This window comes from Lycium ferocissimum, unplaced genomic scaffold, assembly GCF_029784015.1.
Source record: "Lycium ferocissimum isolate CSIRO_LF1 unplaced genomic scaffold, AGI_CSIRO_Lferr_CH_V1 ctg2694, whole genome shotgun sequence".
Taxonomy (NCBI): Eukaryota; Viridiplantae; Streptophyta; class Magnoliopsida; order Solanales; family Solanaceae; genus Lycium; species Lycium ferocissimum.
In genome coordinates this window covers 15,281-38,325 of record NW_026723261.1, presented here as the reverse complement: position 1 = coordinate 38,325, position 23,045 = coordinate 15,281, and the positions used below count along the sequence as shown (strand labels likewise).

Sequence of the window (23,045 nt, the reverse complement as noted above, 5' to 3'; positions counted from 1 at the left end):
TTGCGGTGGATTCGGTTTGGATTCAAGGCGAACACTGAAGAGATTGTTGTCCCAGTAAGAATAAGGTATGAATCTCTTCCTATTGATCTTGGTTTAAGTTTATTTACGAAAATAGAGCGATTAAATAGCCGTATAACGGAGTAGTTGGTTGAAAAATCGGATAAATATCATGTGAGATGTCTTATGAAGTATGTTGATGTTAGTGATGATGTTGTTGTTGTTGTTGTTGTTGTTGTTGTTGATTGTTGGTAACTATGATTTCTGGCTAAGAATATAAACAGGGGAGAGGCTGCCGAAATTTTGGCAGTTTCGAAGAAGAGCTAACTTAAAGGCTTTAGGTAAGCACTTGATGACGAGCCTAACAATAGTATGAATTCTCTTGATTGTAGATTTGCGAGTTCGAGAAGTTGAAGTTGAGTGAATAGGTAAGCTTCAAGGTATGTAAAGTTATCCCTTCCTTCTTTTTGGCATGAATTACATAAGATGAGCGAACGACGAACATACATGACTCCAATGAACTCTAGTTCTCAATAGTGCTAGACATGACAGTTGTCTTTAATTCTCAAGTGTTGGTTCATTCTGTTTATTCTCTCGAATTCTAAATGATGATTTAGTTTGTACATGATTGCTCCTAATATTCTATTCGTGCACATTGTTATTGCCTCACTTCACCGAGTCCCTCACTAGAGGGCCGGGTACGTATTCGTGCACATTGTTATTGCATCACTTCACCGAGTAACTCACTAGAGGGCCGGGTACGTATTCGTGCATAGTTTCATTACATTATTCATCGAGTCCCTCACTAGAGGGTCGGGTATGTATATTATATTTCACCGAGTCCCTCACTAGAGGGCCGGGTACGTATTATATTTCACCGAGTCCCATAATGGGCCGGGTACGGTATATGATTATTTCACCGAGTCCTATAATGGGCTGCGTACGGTATATTATATTCCATCGAGTCCCATAATGGGCCGGGTATGGTATATATGTATTTAAATTCATTCACCAAGTCCCATAATGGGCCGGGTACGGTATATTTTATATATATATGCATGACTCATCTCATAAGGCACAGATGCATTGGTATCCTTAATTATCATACTTGTCTCCTGTCATCTTCTACTCGGCCATGATCTTCTTTATTGTACTTCATGCTTTACATACTCGGTACATTTTCCATACTGAACCCCTTTCTTCGGGGCTGCATTTCATGCCTGCAGTTACAAACACTCATTTTGGCGATCCTCCGATTTAGGACTGCGCTTGGCCGCTTGGAGAGCTGTATTGTTCCGGAGCTTGAGTCATTTTGGGTACAGATCCTTTGACAAATACTTTGTTATACTGTTAGAGGTTTGTTGTCATGTATGGGTTGTGTATATATGGTTTGGTCAGCTACACAAATGTAGTTCATTTTGGATACTCCCGCGTGTATTGGCAGCCTTGTTGGCTTGCGTATTTTGTTATGTTGGGTGAACTGTGACTCCTTAGGAGACAGGTTTATTCTGATATATGGAATTATGAGTCTACAACATGCTTTTACAGATTTTCACGTTGTCCTTAGTATCAATCTGATTGTATCTAGCCGGTTCGTATATGAGTGTCCAACTCGGCACTAGTCATAGCCCATCGGTTTGGATCGTGCCAAAAGTGGTATCAGAGCAGTTCATCCTCGGAGTGTCTACTAACCATGTCTAGTAGAGTCTTGTTTATCGGTGTGTTGTGTACCACATCTATATAAAGGAAGCTACAGGACATTTAGGATGTTATCTTTCATTCTTACTCTAGATCATGCGATAGAGCTATGTTATCAGGATAATCCTTCTCTAACGAATTGCTGTGTTTCTAGCTATGCCTCCAAAGAAAGCGACAGCTGCCTAAAAGGGTAAATCAGTAGCAGGAGATGCTAGTCAGACTCGGAGAGTTACTAGGGCCCGTGCCCAGTTGATGCCTGAGAAGGTAGTCCAGTCAGCGAGCTCTGCTATATCGCCACCTCTAGAGGAGAGTGGAGCAGCAGCCCCAGTTCAGACGGAAGCACCACCGCCAGCTCTCGAGGCCTGGTACCGAGCCTCCGGCTCTCGGCCCGGGCGGAGGATAGGGCCATGAGAGATGCGGTTCGATAGGCCGGCCGTATTAGTAGCGAGCGAGCTCGCAGCATGGACCGGGGAGTTGACCATACGGATAGGTCTGATAGTTTGAGGGTTCATGACTTCTTGAACTGTAATGCTCCAGAGTTTTTTGGGTCAAAGCCCGAGGATGATCCACAGGAGTTTATTCGGCAGATGCAGCGTACATTGAGGATAATGAGGGCTTCTGAGACTGAGTCTGTTGAGTTGTCTTCATATCGATTGCGGGATGTAGCTGTTAATTGGTATGAATCTTGGGAGCTATCTAGGGGCGAGAATGCTCCTCCAACGGTATGGGATGAGTTTATGGAGGCCTTCCTTGGCCACTTCTTGCCTCAAGAGATGAGGTGAGCTAGAGTTGATAGATTCCTATGTTTGAAGTAGAATGGTACGGAGCGTTCGAGAGTATAGTCTTGAGTTTGATTTGTTGGCTAGATATGCGCTAACTATTGTAGCTGATATGGCGGATAGAGTGCATCATTATGTGATGGGACGAGATCGTTATCTGGTTGATGGTTGTATGGCAGTGGCTCTTTAGTTAGGTATGGATATTGCTCGGGTTACGCACAAGGGGTAGAGGATCGACACAGGGGACGTCAGCCAGATAGAGACCATGACAGAGGCCAGCATAAGAGGGATAGATTAGTGAGTTATTCTGGTGAGTTTCGAGGCGGGTAGCATCAACAGCATGTTAGATATTCTTCCCAGCCAGCACGGAGTGCACCTCCACAGTTTACGGGTAAGGGATTCGACCGCACAGGGTATTTAGGAGTCGGTCAGAGCTCCAGGGCTTCAGGTTCACAGATGAGCAGGGGTTCGAGTCAGTCGAGGCCACCTTTGCCTCGGTGTTCTCGGTGTGGTTGGCCCCATTTTGGGGAATGCCGTTGGGCTACAGGAGCTTATTTTTCTTGCGGCCGTAAAGGCCATGTGATGAGAGAGTGTCTAGCATGGAGGTGGTGTAAGGGGTATGGCTCAGCCTACAGGGTAAGTTGCTGGTTCATCTTCTTCTGTAGCTATGCGACCTACGAGGCAGGGTATGCAAATGTCAGCAGTCCGTGGTAGAGGTCGTGGCGAAGCTTCCAGTTCTAGCAGTCCTTCGAACTGCATATATGCTTTGGCTAGTAGGCAGGATCAGGAGGCGTCACCGAATGTTGTTACAGGTATATTATCGATTTTCTCCCGGGACGTGTATGCATTAATAGATCCAGGTTCCACCTTATCATATATATCCCCCTTTGTTGCTAGTAGAATCGGAATGGAACCTGAGTTGATAGAACCATTTGAGGTAGCTACATCGGTAGGAGATTCCGTCATAGCTAAAATATAGAAAGCATTTGGTGGGTATATATAGTCGTCATACCATAACGGACTGATGGGAGTTAGACATGACTGAGTTTGATGTTATCATGGGCATGGACTAGTTGGCTTCTTGTTATGCTAATGTTGATTGTAGAGAAATTATAGTTCGATTACAGTTTCGAGGAGAGCCAATTATAGAGTGGAGAGGGAATACAACATCGCCGAGGGGTAAGTTTATTTCATACCTCAAGGTATGGATGATGGTTTTGAAAGGCTATATTTATCATCTGGTTCGAGTACATGATATGAAAGCACAGGTACTGGCTCTTCAGTCAGTCCAGGTAGTTAATGAATTCCCAGATGTATTCCCCGACGAACTTCCAAGTCTCCCTCCAGAATGGGAGATAGAGTTCACTATAGATGTGTTGCTAGATAATCAACCTATATCTATTCCTTCTTATAGGATGGCACCTGCAGAGCTGAAGGAATTAAAGGAGCAACTGAGAGACTTGTTAGAAAAAGGCTTCATCAAGCCTAGTACATCACCTTAGGGAGCAGACTATTTGTGAGAAAGAAAGATGGGTGGCGGATGTGTATTGATTATAGAGCGGTTGAATAAAGTAACGATAAAGAATAGGTATCCCCTCCCCAGGATTGATGACCTATTTGACCAGTTGCAGGGTGCTAAGTATTTTTCAAAGATAGACTTGCGGTTAGGTTATCATCAGGTGTGGGTAAAAGAGGCAGATATTTCGAAGACGGCATTCAGGACCCGATATGGGCATTATGAGTTTAGAGTGATATCTTTTGGGCTAACCAATGCTCCAGCGGTGTTTATGGATTTGATGAACCGGGTATTCAAACCATTTCTAGATACGTTCGTTATCGTATTTATTGATGATATTCTAGTTTATTCACGTTCAAAAGAGAAGCATGTGGACCATTTGAGGACGGTACTTAGGTTACTCCAGCACCAGAAGTTGTATGCTAAATTTTCTAAGTGCGAATTATGGTTGACTTCAGTAGCATTCTTGGGGCATATTATTGGAGCTGACGGTATTCGGGTAGATACACAAAAGATTGAGGCGATAAAGACTTGGTCCAGACCTACGACACCTACCGAGGTACGTAGTTTTTTGGGGAAAGCAGGATATTACAGGAGATTCGTAGAGAAGTTTGCCTCGATTTCAGCGCCTTTAACAAGGCTTAACTCAGAAAGCAGCTAAGTTCCAGTGGACTGATGCTTGTGAGCAAAGCTTTCAATTGCTGAAAGACAAGTTGACGACGGCTCCAGTTCTAGCTCTTCCTAAGGGACCAGGTGGCTATGGTATCTATTGTGACGCTTAAGGTATTGGACTAGGTTGCGTATTGATATGGCATGGCAGCGTTATAGCCTATGCCTCCAGACAGCTGAGAAAGCATGAGAAAAATTATCCTACTCATGATCTGGAGTTAGCAGCAGTGATAAATGCCTTGAAGATATGGAGGCATTATTTATATGGTGTTCATATTGATATCTATACGGATCACAAGAGTCTCCAATAAATCTTTAAGCAGAAGGAGCTGAATTTGTGACAGAGACGGTGGCTAGAGCTATTAAAGGATTATGATGTTGACATCCTATACCATCCAGGGAAAGCATATATAGTAGCAGATTCTCTTAGCCGTAAATCTATGGGTAGCTTGTCGGATGTGCGGCCAGAAAAGAAGGAGATGGTTCGTGAGATTTACCAGCTAGCTAGCCTTGGAGTCCGTTTGGCTAATTAAGGGAGATAGTGGAGTTCACAGCGAAGTCGCCTTTCGAGTCCTCTATCATAGAAAGGTAAAGATGTCGATGCGAGGATCTGATTCCGCACGATAGAGATACGGCTCTTCAAAAAGAAGACCCATTCGAGGTTACACACCTAAAGGAGTACTACGGTATAGAGCGGTGTGCGTACCTAATGTTACACGGGCTACGACGGTGTATGGGAGAGGCACGGTTATGCCCGTTATTACATTCACCCGGGTCAACAAAGATGCATCATGAACTCAGATGCTTATATTGGTGGGATGGCATGAAAAGGGAAATAGCGGAGTTTGTTGCTCAGTGCTCGAATTGTCAACAGGTTAAGGTCAAGCATTAGAAGCCTGGTAGATTATTGCAGGAGATAGAGATCCCAACTTGGAAATGGGAGGTGATTAATATGGACTTCATTACAGGTTTACCTCGCACTCAGCGGAAGTATGACTCTATATGGGTTATTGTTGATAGACTGACGAAATCAGCCCATTTCCTTCCAGTCAAGACTACTTATTCCTCAGAGGATTAAGCAAGGTTATACATCAGGGAGATAGTGAGACTTCATGGGGTTCCCACAACCATTATTTCCGACGACGAAGCTCGTTTTATAGGCCCAACCCACGAGATCGTTCCAGAAGGGATTGGGGACGCAGGTGAGTCTTAGCACAACATTTAACCCTCAGACTGATGGACAAGCTGAGCGTACTATTTAGACGCTAGAAGATATGTTGCGAGCCTGTATTATTGACGTTGGACGTAGCTTGGATGATCATTTTTCACTGGTTGAGTTTTCTTATAATAATAGCTACCATTCTAGTATTCAGATGGCACCGTACGAGGCCTTATATGAGAGGAAGTGCAGGTCATCTATTGGTTGGTTCGATGTTGGTGAGACGAAGTTAATAGACCTAGATGTGATTCAGCAAGCTGTTAATAAGGTGAAGCTTATTAATGAGAGATTATTGGTAGCTTGCGAGCCGACAGAAGTCATATGCAAACAATCGACATCGAGACTTAGAGTTTCAGGTTGGTGACTGGGTATTCACAAGGTATCACCCATGAGGGGTATGATGAGATTTGGCAAGAAGAGGAAGCTCAACCCGAGGTACATTGGGCCTTATTAGAGTATTCGTAAGATAGACAAGGTTGCCTATGAGTTGGACCTACCATCTGATTTGGAACCGGTATATCCAGTCTTTCATATATCAATGCTTCCTAAATGTATTGGTGACCCTTCTAAAGTATTTCCTCTAGATGATGTCCAGGTAACGAAGGAGTTGTCTTATGAGGAGAGCCCCATAGCTATCCTTGATCGCCAGGTTAGAACGTTACGTACTAAAGATGTAGCTTCCGTCAAAGTGTTGTGGCGAAATAACAATAGGGAAGAGGTGACTTGGGAAGCTGAAGAAGAAATGACTAATAAGTATCCTCACTTGTTTCCTATGCCTGAGGGTAATTCAATTCCTTACGTGACTATATTGATGGGTAAATGAGACCATATAATATATTGTGGCCCTGTGAGGCATCTGTGGGTTTGCTGAATGCAAGATGGGTAGGTATAGTTATAGGGAAAACTTTGCCGATTTTTTTTTAGCATGAGACCTATTATAAACATTCGAGAACGAATGTTTCTAAAGGGGAGAGGATGTTACACCTCATAGTTTGAACGTTGAGTTCCGTAGGTGTCAACTTGTAATTGTGAACTCTGGATTGATATGCGCCTATTTTATGGTTATAAGGGTTTATGATTATGTATGAGAAGTATCGGAAGGATTGGGGGACAAATGGGCAGAAGATGAACACTGGGCGAACTGGGCAGAATTGCCCTTCCCGTGCGGGGGATGGCCTCGCGTTCGCGATGGCCATGGGAATCCCAGGCCTTCGCATTCACGAGAGGACCTCACGTTCACGAAGGTCAATAATTGAGTCGGTTTCCCCTGACTTTGACCACCTATATAAAGGGGTAAGACCCCCTTTTTCATCATATTTTGCCTAGAAAATTTCAGAAATCAGAAGAGGGAGTGAGGGAATCAATAAGTGAGCAATTTTCAAGCAGCGAAGTAGTAGTTAGGCTCAGATAGCGTATAGTGGTGATTTGTAGCCTTGTTTTGCAATGGATTCGGTTTGGATTCTAGGCGAACATTGAAGAAATTGCTTTCCTAGTAAGAATAAGGTATGAATCTCTCTTTATTGATCTTGTTTTAGGTTTACTTACGGGAATAGAGCGCTTAAATAGTCGTATAATGGAGTAGTTGGTTGAAAAATCGGATAAATATCATATGAGATGTCTTATGGAGTATGTTGATGTTAGTGATGTTATTGTTGTTATTGTTGTTGGTTGTTGGTAACTGTGATTTTGGGCTAGGGATATAAAAAGGGGAGATGCTATCGAAATTTCGGCAGATTCTAAGAAGAGTTAACTTAAAGGCTTAAGGTAAGCACTTGATGATGAGCCTAACGATAGTATGAATTCCCTTGATTATAGATTTGCGAGTTCGAGAAATAGAAGTCGAGCGAATAAGTAAGCTTCAAGGTATGTCAAGTTATCCCTTCCTTCTTTTTGGCATGAATTACATAAAATGAGCGAACGACAAACATACATGACTCCAATGAACTCTAGTTCTCTGTAGTGCTTGACATGACAGTTGTCTTTGATTCTCAAGTGTTGGTTCGTTTTGTTTATTCTCTCGAATTCTAAATGATGGTTCAGTTTGTACATGATTGCTCCTAATATTCTATTCGTGCATAGTTTCATTGCATTGTTCATCGAGTCCCTCACTAGAGGGTCGGGTATGTATATTATATTTCACCGAGTCCCTCACTAGAGGGCCGGGTACATATTATATTTCACCGAGTCCCATAATGGGCCGAGTAAGGTGTATGATTATTTCACTGAGTCCTATAATGGGCTGGGTACAGTATGTTATATTCCATCGAGTCCCATAATGGGCCGGGTATGGTATATTTTATGTATATAGGTATCCTTGATTATCATACTTGTCTCCTGTCATCTTCTACCCAGCCATGATATTCTTTATTGTGCTTCATGCTTTACATACTCAGTACATTTTCGTGCGATCCCGCTCTTTGAAGTGCGTTTCATGCCCACGGTACGGACACTCGGTTTGGTGATCCTCAGGTTTAGGACTGCTGCTCGGCGCTTGGAGAGCTCTATTGTTACGGAGCTTCGAGTCATTTTGGGTACGCATCCTTTGACATGGGGGATTTGCTATACTCTTAGAGGTACGCGGAGCATGTGTGAGTTGTGTATATATGGTTTGGTCAGCTCTACAGATGTAGTTCGTTTTGGATACTCCCGCGTGTAGTGGCAGCCTTGTCAGCTTGCATATTTTGTTATGTTGGGTTAGCTGTGACTCCTCAGGAGACAGGTTTATTCTGATATATGGCATTATGAGTCTACAACATGCTTTTACCAATTTCCACATTGTCCTTAGTATCAGTCTGATTGTATCTAACAGGTTCGTATATGAGCGTCCAACTTAGGCACTAGTCATAGCCCATCGTTTTGGGTTGTGACACGTTTCTATGTTGATCATATCAAAACCTCACTCCAACAGTAAGGTCAGATACTTCTGACTCAGGTGTAAGCGTCTGATTCGATGGGTAGGAAGTTTTTCATACGCGGGAACCTCTTCATCTGGTGATATCTCATCTTGATTTTGAGCCATCTTACCTGCAAAAGAGATTGAAAATGAGTTAGATTTCCTGTTACCCAAGTTTAGTACCAATTCTAGTGCATTATAGTGGAATCAACTCAGTAAAACGACCGGCGTATCAGAATGTTTAAGCTACAGTTTCTGGTGCCTGATGTTGCAGGCATCGCTGCAGCGGTGACTCAGATCGCTGTAGCGGTGCCGTTACAGTGGCCACTCAGACTACTGCAGTATTCATGCCCAATCCCCCCCCCCCCCCCCCCCGCCGTTTACGCACGCTTCACCATCACAGCGGAGATGATGCAGCTATCTCGTCTTCTTCCACAGAACCCTGAATTTTTTTTTTTCCAGAAATTCAACCACAATTTTTTACTCAAAAATTTGTTATTATGTATAGATCGGGAAGATGTCAAGAATTAATGATGTACATGACCTATGGGAAATAATTTCTAGGAATAAAACAACCCCAAATTGATTGAAGCAAAAACCCTTTCTCCAAATAAAAAATTCTTTACTATGTTCAAGTTTAACCTCTGTGCTCTAACTATGCAATATTCAATGTACGAGTTATTATAACATTAGACAAGTTGTGTATTCCAGTTCATCAATACCCATAAATTTCATCAACCCAAAACCCAAAAATCCAAACTTTTTGAGTCATAAATCCGGTATTACAAGCATATTGATTCGAAATTCAAGTAATTTTATCTATCTACGGGCTGAGGGAAACGATTCCTTGCCTTTTTGTTGAAGATTTGAGTGAGATTGTTTTGCTGAGTGTTGCCTTGAAATTCTTCCTCTTCTTGTTTCTGAGCAAATTGTGAGTTATGGGTTTAGTGTTGTGGTATGTGGTGTAATGTGGGAGTAATGAAAGAGTGGTGTTAGTGTCTTATGGAACGTGGAAGTTTAAGAGAAGGGGGTTTTTGAGAAGATTTCGGGTTAGAGTAGTAGGAGTGAGAGGGCGGAGAGGCTCTTTATACATTTCCCTGATTCAATGAAGACCGTCGCAGTGGCTACTCCTCATTGGCACAGTACCGCCCTAGCAAGTCCTTAGATTAATGTAGCGGCTTCGACCAAAATACCATTTTAATATTTCATTGTTCATCTCAAGGGTACGCCGAGCCTTATACCCCGCCCATGTGGCCCCAGGTGGGCCAAGAGCTGTGAACTACCTGATGTTCCACTTATTGCTTTTGAGTTAATTTAAAGGTTACTTCGTGAGGCACATGCGATCTAATGGTCCCTATTTATTCGCGACGGGAATTGGCCGTGTGTTTCTGTTATATCTGCGATTGGTAGATGTGATACCTTCTGCAAAAATCCAATCCCTCGACTTATTACCCTTTCAAATCTACTCGTGAAATATTAGTCGATTCACCTCAATTATAAGCCGCCAGAGTTAATGTCACGTATTATGATTATTCCTGATAAGACTGGACGGAAGCGATAATGATTTTAGGTGTTACTCCTTTCGCGCCTTCCATTATTCGGGTTGATTCAAGCAAATACTCCTCATGTTATGGCTGGCCTAGATTTCCGAAATGAGTTGTCCCAAATCAATCGAGGACCTTTCATTAATTTCACAGAACTAATTTCGAACGTGGCAGTGCATATCCCTTGTTATTGACACAAATAAGGAACACCTTTGATGCCTATAAGTTTGACTGCTAAGTCCATTCCTTGTGCCTTTACCGCCCTCATCGTTCGAGGATGAATGGTTGTTTAATTGGTATCTGATATGTCGACCCGTTTCGTCGTTACTGTGACTTCCGATAAATCTGCGACCTTCACCCCCTTAAAAACACCTTCGGATATTCACGCTCTTAAATCGTTAATTGATCGAACTAATAGTGCGAGGTCGCGTGAAAAATATTGATTAGGCCACGCCCCGATGCCGCTATAGCGCCATACACGCCCCGGTAGCCGGCGCGGCATGGTACTCCTTAGGGTGGAGGTGTAGTATTCTAACGGACCATCCTAGTGTTAGGGCTACGGCTAAAACGGTGCCGCCACAGTGACCATTGGACCGCGACGGCGGTTGACGGGCAGTTATTTCCCTATTTGAAACCCCACTTATTGACTTTACATAGCTTTTATTTTCCCAAGTCACAACCGCCACCTGGATATATTTTCAGATCTTTGAGACCAAAATGTTGGGAAGCTAATCTCCTTAAATCCCTTATTTCTTCTCCTTTAATTGCCCCTTTTCTTCTTACACCATTTGTGATTATGACAAATCTTAAAATGAGGGTTCTTTCCTAAACCATCTAATTTTCCTAAATGGGTTAAATGGTTAGAGGCTAATAATGGTTTATGAGAATTAGTTAGGTAAGATTGGCCAAGATTGACCTTTGTTTTCCATAAAGAGGTGAGGTTTTCATAATCAAGAACCTAGGTTAATTATTTTAAAAATGTCAATTTTACCCCTATGACCCTGAATTCTTCAAGCTTTTCTTACTTGAATATATCCATCATTCCTAGAACTCTTGGATCTATGGGTTCCCTACGAAGATGGAAGACGGAATCCAAGTGGATGTTCGCGCTCCTGTTCGGCCTCGAGGTAGGTTATGACTTCCTTTCTTGGTAGACTTCGGTTAGACTTACATATTCATATATTAGATGAAATAGAGAATGCATGTATAGGATTTTGGTGTTTGGGTTGGACTTCTTAGGATGGTACTGATGTGCGATTTATGTTCCCAGGCTTGTGGTCTCTAGATTCCCTAGGTTCATGTGTTGGTATTCCTTTGCGTATTGGTGATTCTTATGTGACTTGGAAGACAAGTTGTTCGATACTTGGTTTACTATGTTCCATTGATGAGGAGTTCTCGTATGTTGTGCATAAACATTTTCGGTGTTATTTAATATTGAATCATAATCAGATATCGAAATTTATAAAATGTGCCAAGAGAACGTGAAATGATTCTAGACCGGAGGCTTAGTCTTGACTTTGTAAGTATAAAACGTATTTATCATGTATTGATGTCGTTAGGCAGTAAAAGAATGAGGTGACATTGTTATTTTGACTTTGTCCGTGTTGGATATTGATGACTAGTGTTAATCTCGTTCATGATATTGTAAAACCTTACTTGTGGTCGTTGAGATGAGAATAGTGATTCTATAGTGGATTATTGAATAGCCTTTCTATTGATATATCCTGATCATGATTTAGTAGTATCTTACGTGTTGTCGTTCGATACGAGGAAAGTGATTCTATTTTGGCTTATTGTGCAGCCTTTTCATGATATTGTAGGTGTGCCCATGTGTGGCATTTCGATATTGATTTGATTATTGACATTGAACTCATTCATTGTATGCATTCTCATCCTACTTGATATACTATTGATACATTGATGGCACCTTAGGAAACATTGTTATGAGCTGGGCTCAGTTGGATGAGAGTGACGTGAGGACTGATGTCCGATGTTTATCCCGGAATTGAGCGATTGCCGAGGTTGTTGCTGGAACAATGAGGTACATAGACTTTGCAGATCCCCCATGGGTTGTGCTGCCGAGATGTGATGTTCGATCATCACAGTACATGTGTACACTGCATATGCATTGCATTCATATTTCATTTATTATTGCATTGCATTGTACCTTTGGCTTTCTGTGATATTGTCGTGATATTCTTGTGATCTAGTTGTAATATTCTTGTGGTATTTTTGGGATATTCTTGAGGTATTGTGATGTAGTTGTGATATACAAATTGGGATTGGATGAATTGAGACTTGACACAGTGGGGCTTAGTTGCTATAACCACAGGCGATGATCTTGGATTACCATTGTTGATTGTCATTGGCCCAGTTGTATATTTTGGCTTCCTAAAATTAGGTGATTAATGAATATTAGAATCATGGAATGACTTCCGATACTAGGAGTGAATAGTTATGGTAGTTGACTTTTGATACTTAACTATAATTGTCTATTATATGTTAGACAAGATAGAAGAGAGTATAATGTAAGTGAGGCAAGCAGATCACTAGGGGAGAGTTGATGAGATTAAGAATCTTTGTTGCTGTGACAAGAGGTAGGTAATGTGCAATGTTGGCCTAGTTTTACCTACCGTGCTTATTTGTGAACTCTTTTATTGATATGTTCTTCTAACCATTGTCGACCTATGATGCTTAACAGTACTAGTGTTGTACTGATACTCCTCTTGCTATAGCTCTTTTGGGGGTGTAGAGCTTTTCAAGAAATTGACTGTTGGAGTTTTCCGGAAGATGCACGGTGCCTATCTTGAAAGCCTCCATCCTTTTCATTCCGGGATAGAGGTTAGGTCTTAGATTGATTATTGAATTCTGGTTCAACATTAGTATCTCTTGTACCAGTCTAGGCCAGTTCATGGGAATGAGTCATTGTAATTATTTAATTATTGTCAACATTTTTGCTATTTCGTTTAAATGCATTGGTTGACTTCTAATTTTCGATTATTATATTTCTTGAAGATTATTAAATCTCGTCCGTTATTTCTAAATGTTTTATGTTGGGTCGAGATTTCGCCTACTGATGTGGGAATGGTAGGTGCCCGCGTGATCCTAAAATGGGTCGTAACAATTCTTGTTTTTCCAAGTCTCAACCTGAAACCCTGATACCCATCTGGAACCTCCCGGATACAAACTGAACATGTAGACACAAGTAAAAACATGATACGAATCCATTCGTGACCTCGAAATTCCCAATAGAGGTCACATTGACCTTGTCAACATGCAACGGCTAAAACCAAGTATCCAAAATGCACCCAAAAGTCTCAAGAACCGAACCATCCATCCTACCAAGTCATATACGACCCTCTAGAGCTTACGAAATTGACGAAATTTGAACAAAGGTCTGTTTAACAAAAAGTCAACTATTGGTCAAATGGTTCCACTTAAAGTTTTCAATTCTTCCATTTTTCACTAGAATCGCCCGATAAACTTGGGATTTAGGTCAACAGGGGTAAAATGATCAAAACACGCATAACGACCGACGAGTCGTTACAATTACTATGACAAGACCATACATATCATTTGGTGAGTTTTTGCAACATCCTAAAGAATCTCAAATAAATGCTGCTCTCAAAATTGTGAAGTACATAAAGAATCAACCTGGACAAGGTATACTATTGTCTAGTGATCCAAATACTACTCTTACAGCATATTGTGATGCTGATTAGGCTGCTTGCCCACTCACCAGAAAATCAATGATAGGATTCATCTTTAAGATGGGAAAATCTCTCATTTCATGGAAGGCAAAGAAACAGACCACTATGTCTAGGAGCGAAACAGAGGCTGAGTATAGAAGTCTAGCAACAATTGTCTCAGAACTTACCTGGTTAATTGGACTAGTTAAAGAGCTAAATATTCAGGTTAAGTTGCCTAATAGCATTTACAGTGACAACAAAGCAGCACTGTAATAGCAGTTAATCCAGTCTATCATAAAAGGACATAGCAAATTGAGATTGACTGTCATTTCATTAGGGAAAAGATACTACAAGGAATCATCTCAACCAACATCTCAACTAAAGAACAACCTGCAGATGTGCTTACCAAAGGGTTAAGCAATATTACACCATGAATATTTACTATCCAAGCTAGGATTACTGAACATTTTGCCTCCACCTAGCTTGAGGGGGAGTGTTAAATAGTTAATGTATAAGTTGAAGGGCATTTGTGCAATTATCAAAACTTTGTTAGTTAAAATTAATTATAATAGTTTTAGTATATCTGTTGTATGTTCTATATATATGTATACACACACACAAACATATTTGTAAGCCACTGTGTTGATCAGATTTGTTGCTTCACAAAGTGAGATATCTCACATGCAATTTCTTCTCTCTAGAATTCATCTTCTTGCTCGTTTAATTTCAACTTGAAAACTGCCTTTAGCAAGAAGATACTAATTTATAGAATTATGCCCCTCAGTTGCCACATTATATTTATATTTCCACAGATCATGTTAACCAAAGTCATAAAATCAAATTCAATGGTCACATTCAAGACTGATTCATAACCCACCACTGGAATCCTTTCATTAGAGCAAGGCAATCAGCTTTATTAATTATTGTTTCATATCCAAAGTAGGAGTGATATGTTATCTTCATCTCGAAATTTGGATCCCTCAAGATACCTCCTCCAATAGTTTTTCCTAAACTTTTGTACGCAATAACCATTAGGGGTCGTTTGGTAGCTGGTAGATTATGTAGGTATTACTAATGTAGATATTATTAATGCAGGTATTAGTAATGTAGGTATTAGTTATGCGGGTATTAGTTATGCCGGTATTAGTAATATAGGGTTTAGTTATGCATAAATTATTCTTTGGATGTTGGGTTGTTATATTAAAAGTTAATAAATATTATATACTTCTTAAAATTAAAATATTTGTTTGCAATTAAAGTTAAGAGGAAAGTATTTAAGTGGAGAATGAGAAGATTAATATTGTCATTTTAACTTTTTATTCATGTATTACATATTCCATCTTCTACCTCACATAAAATAATACATAGTTTCCCTCATAACTTATACATGTATTAGTCATACGGGTTTCTAAATTGCAAACCAAACGTCGTACTGATTTTATACATGAATAATTTACTTCCTAACTAGCTTCCACTCACGGTATAAGTATGCATAAATTAATACATGAATAACGTGTCTCTTTACTAGCTACCAAACATGACATAAGTTAATGCAAAAATTAATTCATGAATAATATGTCTCTTGGTAGCTGGTTAGATTATGTAGGTATTAGTAATGTAGGTATTAGATATGCATGTATTAGTTATGTAGAATTTAGTTATGTAGGTATTAGTTATGCAGGGCTTACTTGTGCATGGTTTAGTAAAGCAAAAATTATTTGTTGGTTTGTTATATTAAAAGTTAATAAATATTATATACATTTTAAAATTAAAATATTTGTTTACAATTAATATATATATATATATATATATATATATATATATATATATATATATATATATAAAAGTATTTGTTTAGAAAAGGAAAATATTTTGGTGGGAAATGATAAGAGTAATGTTGTCATTTCAACTTTTTATTCATGTACTCCCTCCGTTTCAATTGAAGTCAACCTATTTGACTAGGCACAGGATTTAAGAAAAGATAGAAGACTTTTTAAGTTGTGGTGTAAAATCAGGCACATAAATTTTGTGTGGCTATAGATCATTGCATAAATGTAAATTATTTCCATATATGGAAAGGGTTCATTCTTTTTGGCACAGACTAAAAAGGAAATAGGTTCACATAAATTAAAACGGAGGGAGTATTAGTTATTCCGTCTTCTACCTCACATAAAATAATATATAGATTCCCTCATAACTTACACATGTATTAGTTATGCGGGTTTCTAAATTGCAAACCAAATGTTGTACTAATTCTATATATGAATAAATTACTTCTTAACTAGCTACCAAACACGGTATAAGTATGCAAAAATTAATACATGAATAAGACGTCTCTTTACTGGCTACCAAACATTGTATTAGTTATGCGAGAATAAGTGGTCTCTTAACTAGCTAACAAACGACCCCTTAGTGTTTTTTTTTTTAAACAAACTTTGCTCTAACAGGCCAGGCCTGTTAGAAACTTTTATTCATAATTGCATAATGTAAAAAATAGTCTATTATAGCATGTCTATAATATGAGCTAGCTAATATCAAAAAACTAAGAAACTATCCTCCAGTTCTATCCTGTATGCCTAAGCTAGTATGCCCTTTGTGATCTTGATGTATCAGCCTTGAAGCTAGTCCAAATCTGTGCACACACCATATGATTATCCATACATGTAGTATCATTGTTGATTGTCAAGCTGCTGAATCCTCCTTGTTCTGATCCTCAGTTGAGGAAGTTGTGATTTGTCCATGTTGAGAATTCTTCTTCCTTCTGGTGGCATGAGTAGAAAATCATGTACTTTGATCCCTGTGTGATCCAAAGCTTGATTTCCTAGAAAGTCTGCCAGCTTGTTGCCTTCCCTGAAAATATGATTAATTTGCACTATCGTACTGTTCTCATGTCCTATTTGATCTCTTCAATCTGATTTCTCAATTCCTATGGAGTGATCCATATATCTTGTAAGATGTTTTGAAGGACAAGTGAATCAGTCTCCAGCTGAACTTGTTGAATGTTGTGTTATTTGTAGAACTTCGATTACTGTTTTATGGCTTGACTTGACTTCCATGTTTGTTGCTATTCCCATTTGTTGTGCTTCACGCATAAACCAAATCTCCATAGCTATCTCTGATGCGTAATCCATATCAATGATCCCGAGATGCCTTTGCATGCCCCATCTGTATTACATTTTAATCTCCCTGAAGGTGGCATTCTCCACAATATCTTAGCATAATAAACTTTTGGTTTATATCTACTAAGGTGCTGATGCATATTTTCCCACTCACTAGATATATTCTGCAACCATGGAAATCTCTTTCTTGCCAGTTGGTGTATGATGAGTTGTACTTGTTGTTTCAATCTGTAGAGAGTAACTGATCCTCCATGCTTAATGGAATTTCTTCTCTTCCATAATGTCCACATGATCACTGCTGGCATTGCTCTATAAATAGGTTGCAATTTTGGTTTTGGCTCGTGAGTCACCATGCCATGATCATTTGATGTAGACCAACTCCATCGGTGGAATACTGCACAAGAAGCAAAAAACTTCCATAACTTGACTATGGAAGATGTTAGAAATAAGTGAGCTACGGCTTCTCTTTATGATCCTCACAAAGACCAAACATCTTGATGGTATATTGATCATCATCCTTTTCAATATATCATCTGTAGATATTCTTCCTTTCCACACCCTCCACATGAAAAAACTTATCTTTATTGGCAACCCTTTCTCCCACATGAGCCTATAGCTGGTTTGTTTGCTCTCTTTATGCCTGAGAAATTCCCATGCAGATTTAACTGAGAATTTGCCATTTGTTTCCAACATCCAACATGGTTCATCATCTTCTTCACCATCTGGAACTTTGATATTATCCTTGATATGTCGAGCTAATTCTCGATCTAGAGTATCTTGTTAACAGCTTCCATGTTCCATTGACCATTTTCCACAAACTCGACTAACCTCTATCTCTTCTTCTCTAGCAAGCATCGTGAATGATATAATATAGTGCCCCAAGCCTTGTCCAATTCTCATACCGAAACTTGAAGTTCCATTTCTCAAATACCAAAATATTTGTGGCTCAACTTACATCTCTTATGTTCACCATCTTCCTCCAAGTGTGTGATCCTCCTCTATCTACCGCCATAGTAGGGTGCCACTTCTTGCGTATTTGTTAATCATGTAGCTACTCCATAAGCTTCTTCCACATCCGAAATTCCACCACAACTTAGCAAATAGTGCATTGGAGATATCGCTTAGTGATCTAAGACCAATCCCTCCTTCATCTTTTGGTAAGCATAATTTGTCCCATGCTACCCAATGCTTGCTTTTCACCCCACGTATTACTCCAAAAGAATTTGGCAAATATCCTATGAAGTTGCTTTATCACCCTGTAAGGAGGATTCATGGCCGATAGTAGATATCTTGGCATGGTTTGAAACACATGATTAATCAAAGACATATCTACCTCCAAAAGATAAAAGTCTATTTTGCCAAGACATAATCCTTTTCATCACTTTTTTGATCAAATCCTCATAATATATCTGCTTCCTTCTTCCATAAAACACTGGACATCCTAAATATGTGAAAGGAAAGGATCCATTTCTCATATTAGTATATCTTTTAATCCTGCTATTAACTCTGGCAGATACCTTGTGATGAACATAGTAACAGCTTTTATCAGTATTTACCAGTTGTCTTGAAACCTTCTCATACTTCCTCAACCTCTTCATCATTTTCTTTAATTAATATCCATCCCCAGAACAGAATAAGATTGTATCATCAGCATATGATAAATGATTGATTTTAGGACTCCATTTTGGCATTCCATAGCCTATGAAACTTGGCCTCTCATGCAGTTTATTTAGACTCCTTGTTAAGACCTCTACTGCTATAATGAACAATGTAGGAGAAAGTGGATCACCTTGCTTTACCCCCGTACTTGACCTGAAAAAACCATGACTTTGACCATTGATTAATATTGAATACCAGTTGTTTGAGAGCAATCTACATACCAAATCAATGAGAACCTCTCCAAAGCCAAACTGTCTTAATACTTTAGTCAAAAAAATCCAGGAAAGCCTATCATATGCCTTGGCCATGTCTAATTTTATGACCACATTAGTATGTTTAGCTCTCATATCAATATCCCTGATGATCTCTTGTGCCGTAAATACATTTTCTCGCAATGCTCCTTCCTTTCACAAATCCCGTCCGGTTGTTAGAGATAATATTAGGAAGAACCTTTGTCAATCTATTTTGCGTACTTTTGACAAGATATCTTGTTTGAAAAGGAGCCGAGACCGATAGGCCTCATATCACCGAAATTATTAATCACCTCCTTCTTTGGCAATAAAACCAGGTTAGTATGTGTGATGAATTGTGGTATCTCGATCCACAAAAGAAAGCTCTAACCATTTGAAGCACATCTAACTTGATAATCTCCCAAAGACTTTTGATAAAAATGTCCCGTGAATCCATCGGCCCACTAGCACTCGTCCCCATTAAGTGAAAACACAGCCTCCTTTACTTCAATTTCACCGGTAACTCTTCCATATCGTTTTGTTGTTCTTCGAGTTATCGCTTTAGGGATATTTTTCAACAATGCATAATCCCCTCCCCGAGTTTTCTTCACTAAACCGTGACTTAAAGAACCCGATTGCCTCGTAACCAATATCTACTTCATTTTCCACCATGTACAGTTGGATCTTGTATTCTTTTCAAAGTCAATTTATTCCTCCTGCCCCTCACATATGAATGGAAGAATTTTGTATTTCTGTCTCCATCATTGAACCATTTCATACTAGCTTTCTGCTTCCAATACTCCTCCTCCAAGTGTAAAAATCTGGTTAGTTCAGCCTGTGCCTGATGTAACTGCATTCTATTCTCCCTTGAAGCATTATTTTGAAATTGCAACTCCTTCACCTTTATAGTATCCTCTATAGTGGCAATCTGCTGAAAAATATTCCCATAAGTGTTCCTGCTCCATTGAACCAGTACTCTTTTAAGTTTCTTCAACTTGTGATGAAATACATAAAATGGATTTCCACAGAAGTCGGGTCCAGTTCTCCTTTACCACCTCCATAAATGTATGATGATTTGTCCAGAAGTTGAGAAACTTAAAAGACTTGACAATATGATGAGCATTGCTATTACACTCAAGATGTAGTGGTGCATGATCAGAACCATGTCTAATCAGATGAGTCACTGCTGTAGATGGCATGATGTCTAGAACTTGTTGATTCACCAGTATTCTATCTAACCTTTTAAAAATGCACTCCTCTTCAGTTCTCCCATTCCACCAGGTGAATTTGCTTCCCAGTGAATCCTACATCAATCAAACCACAACTTTGTATACAAGTAGAAAAATCCAATGTCTCATTGGATGAGACTGGAAGACCACCTTGCTTCTCCTCATCAGAGACTATGACATTAAAGTCCCCTCCTATTATCCAAGGAAGGTCTTGCTGATTTGCTAACTCCACCATAGCTTCCCACAACTCTTCCCTCTCATCTCTAGCACACTTAGCATAAACTACTGACACCAACACTGATTGATTCAAGGATGAGTGAGTTAGTTGCAGAGTAACTTGTTGTTCGATTCGTATATAACTACACCAAGCCATTCATCTGTCCAAAAGATCCAAATCTTTCCTGAACAGTTCACCTTGCAATTCTGATAGCCTAACTTCCTTCTATACTCTTCAATAGCAATAGGATCCAAAAAAGGTTCCATTAGGCCTATAATAGAATACTGATGTCTCCTTTTTAGATCAATTAATCTCTCAAAAGATTTCTGAGTGTTAACTGACCTAATATTCCAAAATAAAGCTTTGTCTATCATTGAGAATTATTGGTTTTGTTCTTACTCCTCCTTGTTGAAACTCCTGCAGCTGGAATACTGGTGCTTCTGACAGGTTTTTGTTTATTTGTTGCCTGCTTCAATTTCTGCACACTTCTAGGAGATAAATCTCCCTGCTGTGCTATATCATCAATGTTCTGAGTTAAATCTTCCTCATCTTGGCTATTGAGATCAACATGTGCCTCATCTTGTTTTTCATGATGTGCACTCTCTACTTGTTCTACAGGCAAATTGACAGCCTTGTTACTTGGTGGCCTTGTGACTTCTTTTCCTTCTTTTTCTTCATTCTCTTCCAATCCCTGATCTGATATAGGAGTCTCATCTTGTTCTGCATCCTTTTCTTTTTCTTCATTCTCCTCCAATCCCTCATCTTGAGCTGCATCCTCCTGCAGCACTTCACCTGATTTATCTTCTTCCATACCTTTCTCCAAGTTTTTGTGGATTAAGGTGTCACCTATTTCTTCTGATTCATGTTCCTTCTCTTGTCTAACTGTAGTATTTGTGTTCATCTTAGACACCTGTTGAGACAAAATCTCCCCTTTATCATTGAGTTGTTTACCAAAGTTCTGCTCAATCCATGCCTTTGCTGATATCCTCTCCACCTGATTGGATTCTTCCATCTGCTTTTCCTTGCCTTTATCATTAGTATTTACAATTTGCTGCACTGTAACAATCTGATTAGCAGCCTCAGAAACCTTTGCTTCTACCATCCTTCCATCTGAAGACTTCTGCATATCAGTCAAGTCTACTATATCCTCATCTGTGTTCGTTGCTATGCATATTGATTATTTTGCAAAGCTTGATTCTCCTTCGGTCTCCAAGAGTTTTCATCATATTTACCTCTATGAAAATGCCTCTTATTCCTTTGTTTTCCTTTCTTCTCCTTGAATCCATCATTATCATTAACCTCTGGAGGCTGCACCTTGTCTACTGCTTCCTTCCCTTTCATTGTGTCAGCATTAGACCCCTTGTTTCCAGATCTGCTATTTTTTGCATTGTTTAGCTCCTTATTCTTCCTTTGATCTTCCTTACTGTTCTCCTCCTGTTCTTTGTCTGAACTTTGTTCTTCATCCTTGGGATACAATTACGATGAATGACATAGCAATCTTGTTCATTATGCCCTTGAAGTTTGTAGTTTTGCAATACTTAGGAACATAATCATAATTGATCTTTATCCATTTATCCACAATCTCCCCAAGACTCTTCTTTTTCATCCCTATATTGATTCTCTTTGGGAATTCCCCAAACAAGTCTACTTCTACCTTCACTCTCGCAACTTGGCCTGGTTTTATTAGTTGTGGCCATATCAACTTGTAGGGGCTTTCCAACAGCAGATGCTAGTGAAAAAACTGCTTCTTTCACAAAATAATTTGGAGGTAATGATGGGAATGATATCCATGCAATTGCAATCTTCGTTTCCTCCTCTGGATCAAACCATGGATCCCATTTGAACGTACGCATGGGATAAGACCGCTCTTATGCGTAATGTAATATGCAGGTTTGGACAATAAGGTCACGTAATCTTCTAGAGAAGAAGCACGTATTAGCACATACCTATTGCTCAGCAAACCAATAATACACTCTCCTTTCAAACCACATTGTTTTGGAATTAAGGTTCTCAATTCTTTCACATCAGGCCATCCGTATGAGAATTTCCCAATGACAGCATATTGTAGTTTTTCCTTGATAATCATCTACTCAATCTCTTCTTCATCCCATACTACCATGGGCTCTCCATGCAAATATGTGACCTTTTTCATGGGTAGTGTAGGACTATACGTAGTATTGGAAGTTTTTGGATTGAGGGTTGTTGCATAAGTTTTGTTCGGTAAAAGGTGAATAGGTTGCATTGGTGCTATTGTATCAGCCTGGACAGCCACAATGGGAGGCTGTCCAGTGGCCGGAGAGGCCATTCTCGCCGTGAAAAGGTTGGAAACCTATTAGGGTTTCGGCTAGGTTTAGGGTTTCGGTAGAGAGAGTTTTTTGGTAGTGTTCAATTTGGATATGTATTGTATTAGTTCGGTCACTTAATGATGCCTTATACAAAGAGTCTTTACAAGATGATATATGTTCTGAAAGATTGAAATCTATGCTGCAAACCAACTTCTGGAGATCTTTCCAGAAAGGATTGGGGACCCAGGTAAGTCTCAGCACAGTATTTCATCCCTAGACAGACGGACAGGCTGAACATAAAA

At 39.7% G+C, this 23,045-nt stretch overlaps 2 protein-coding genes across 2 annotated transcripts; both read right to left on the bottom strand.

The window, feature by feature from the left end:
• Positions 1–19,670: 19,670 nt before the first annotated feature.
• Positions 19,671–20,832, bottom strand: LOC132043675 (uncharacterized). The gene is made up of 4 exons (XM_059434139.1): positions 20,649–20,832; positions 20,381–20,538; positions 20,117–20,316; positions 19,671–19,968 (listed from the first exon to the last, which is right to left on the bottom strand). Exons 1-4 carry the CDS (start codon positions 20,830–20,832, stop codon positions 19,671–19,673), a joined length of 840 nt encoding a protein of 279 aa, XP_059290122.1.
• Positions 20,829–22,311, bottom strand: LOC132043674 (uncharacterized). The gene is made up of 3 exons (XM_059434138.1): positions 22,113–22,311; positions 21,691–21,915; positions 20,829–21,610 (listed from the first exon to the last, which is right to left on the bottom strand). The coding sequence occupies exons 1-3, from the start codon at positions 22,309–22,311 to the stop codon at positions 20,829–20,831; spliced, it is 1,206 nt and encodes a 401-aa protein (XP_059290121.1).
• Between the last annotated feature and the right edge of the window lie 734 nt (positions 22,312–23,045).

Bases quoted from the DNA above. Each gene is read 5' to 3' on its own strand.
- LOC132043674 (XM_059434138.1), bottom strand. From the start codon at position 22,311: ATGCGTACGTTCAAATGGGATCCATGGTTTGATCCAGAGGAGGAAACG. The intron at 21,916-22,112 runs GTAGAAGTAGAC...CCAAGGATGAAG, and splicing joins GCCAAGTTGCGAGAGTGAAG to AACAAAGTTCAGACAAAGAA. The intron at 21,611-21,690 runs GTAAATATGATG...CAACGAACACAG, and splicing joins TAAGAGGCATTTTCATAGAG to ATGAGGATATAGTAGACTTG.
- LOC132043675 (XM_059434139.1), bottom strand. From the start codon at position 20,832: ATGATAGACAAAGCTTTATTTTGGAATATTAGGTCAGTTAACACTCAG. The intron at 20,539-20,648 runs GTTCAGGAAAGA...TGAATCAATCAG, and splicing joins TCAGAATTGCAAGGTGAACT to TGTTGGTGTCAGTAGTTTAT. The intron at 19,969-20,116 runs GTCTTTTAAGTT...TCAATGGAGCAG, and splicing joins AATGCTCATCATATTGTCAA to GAACACTTATGGGAATATTT.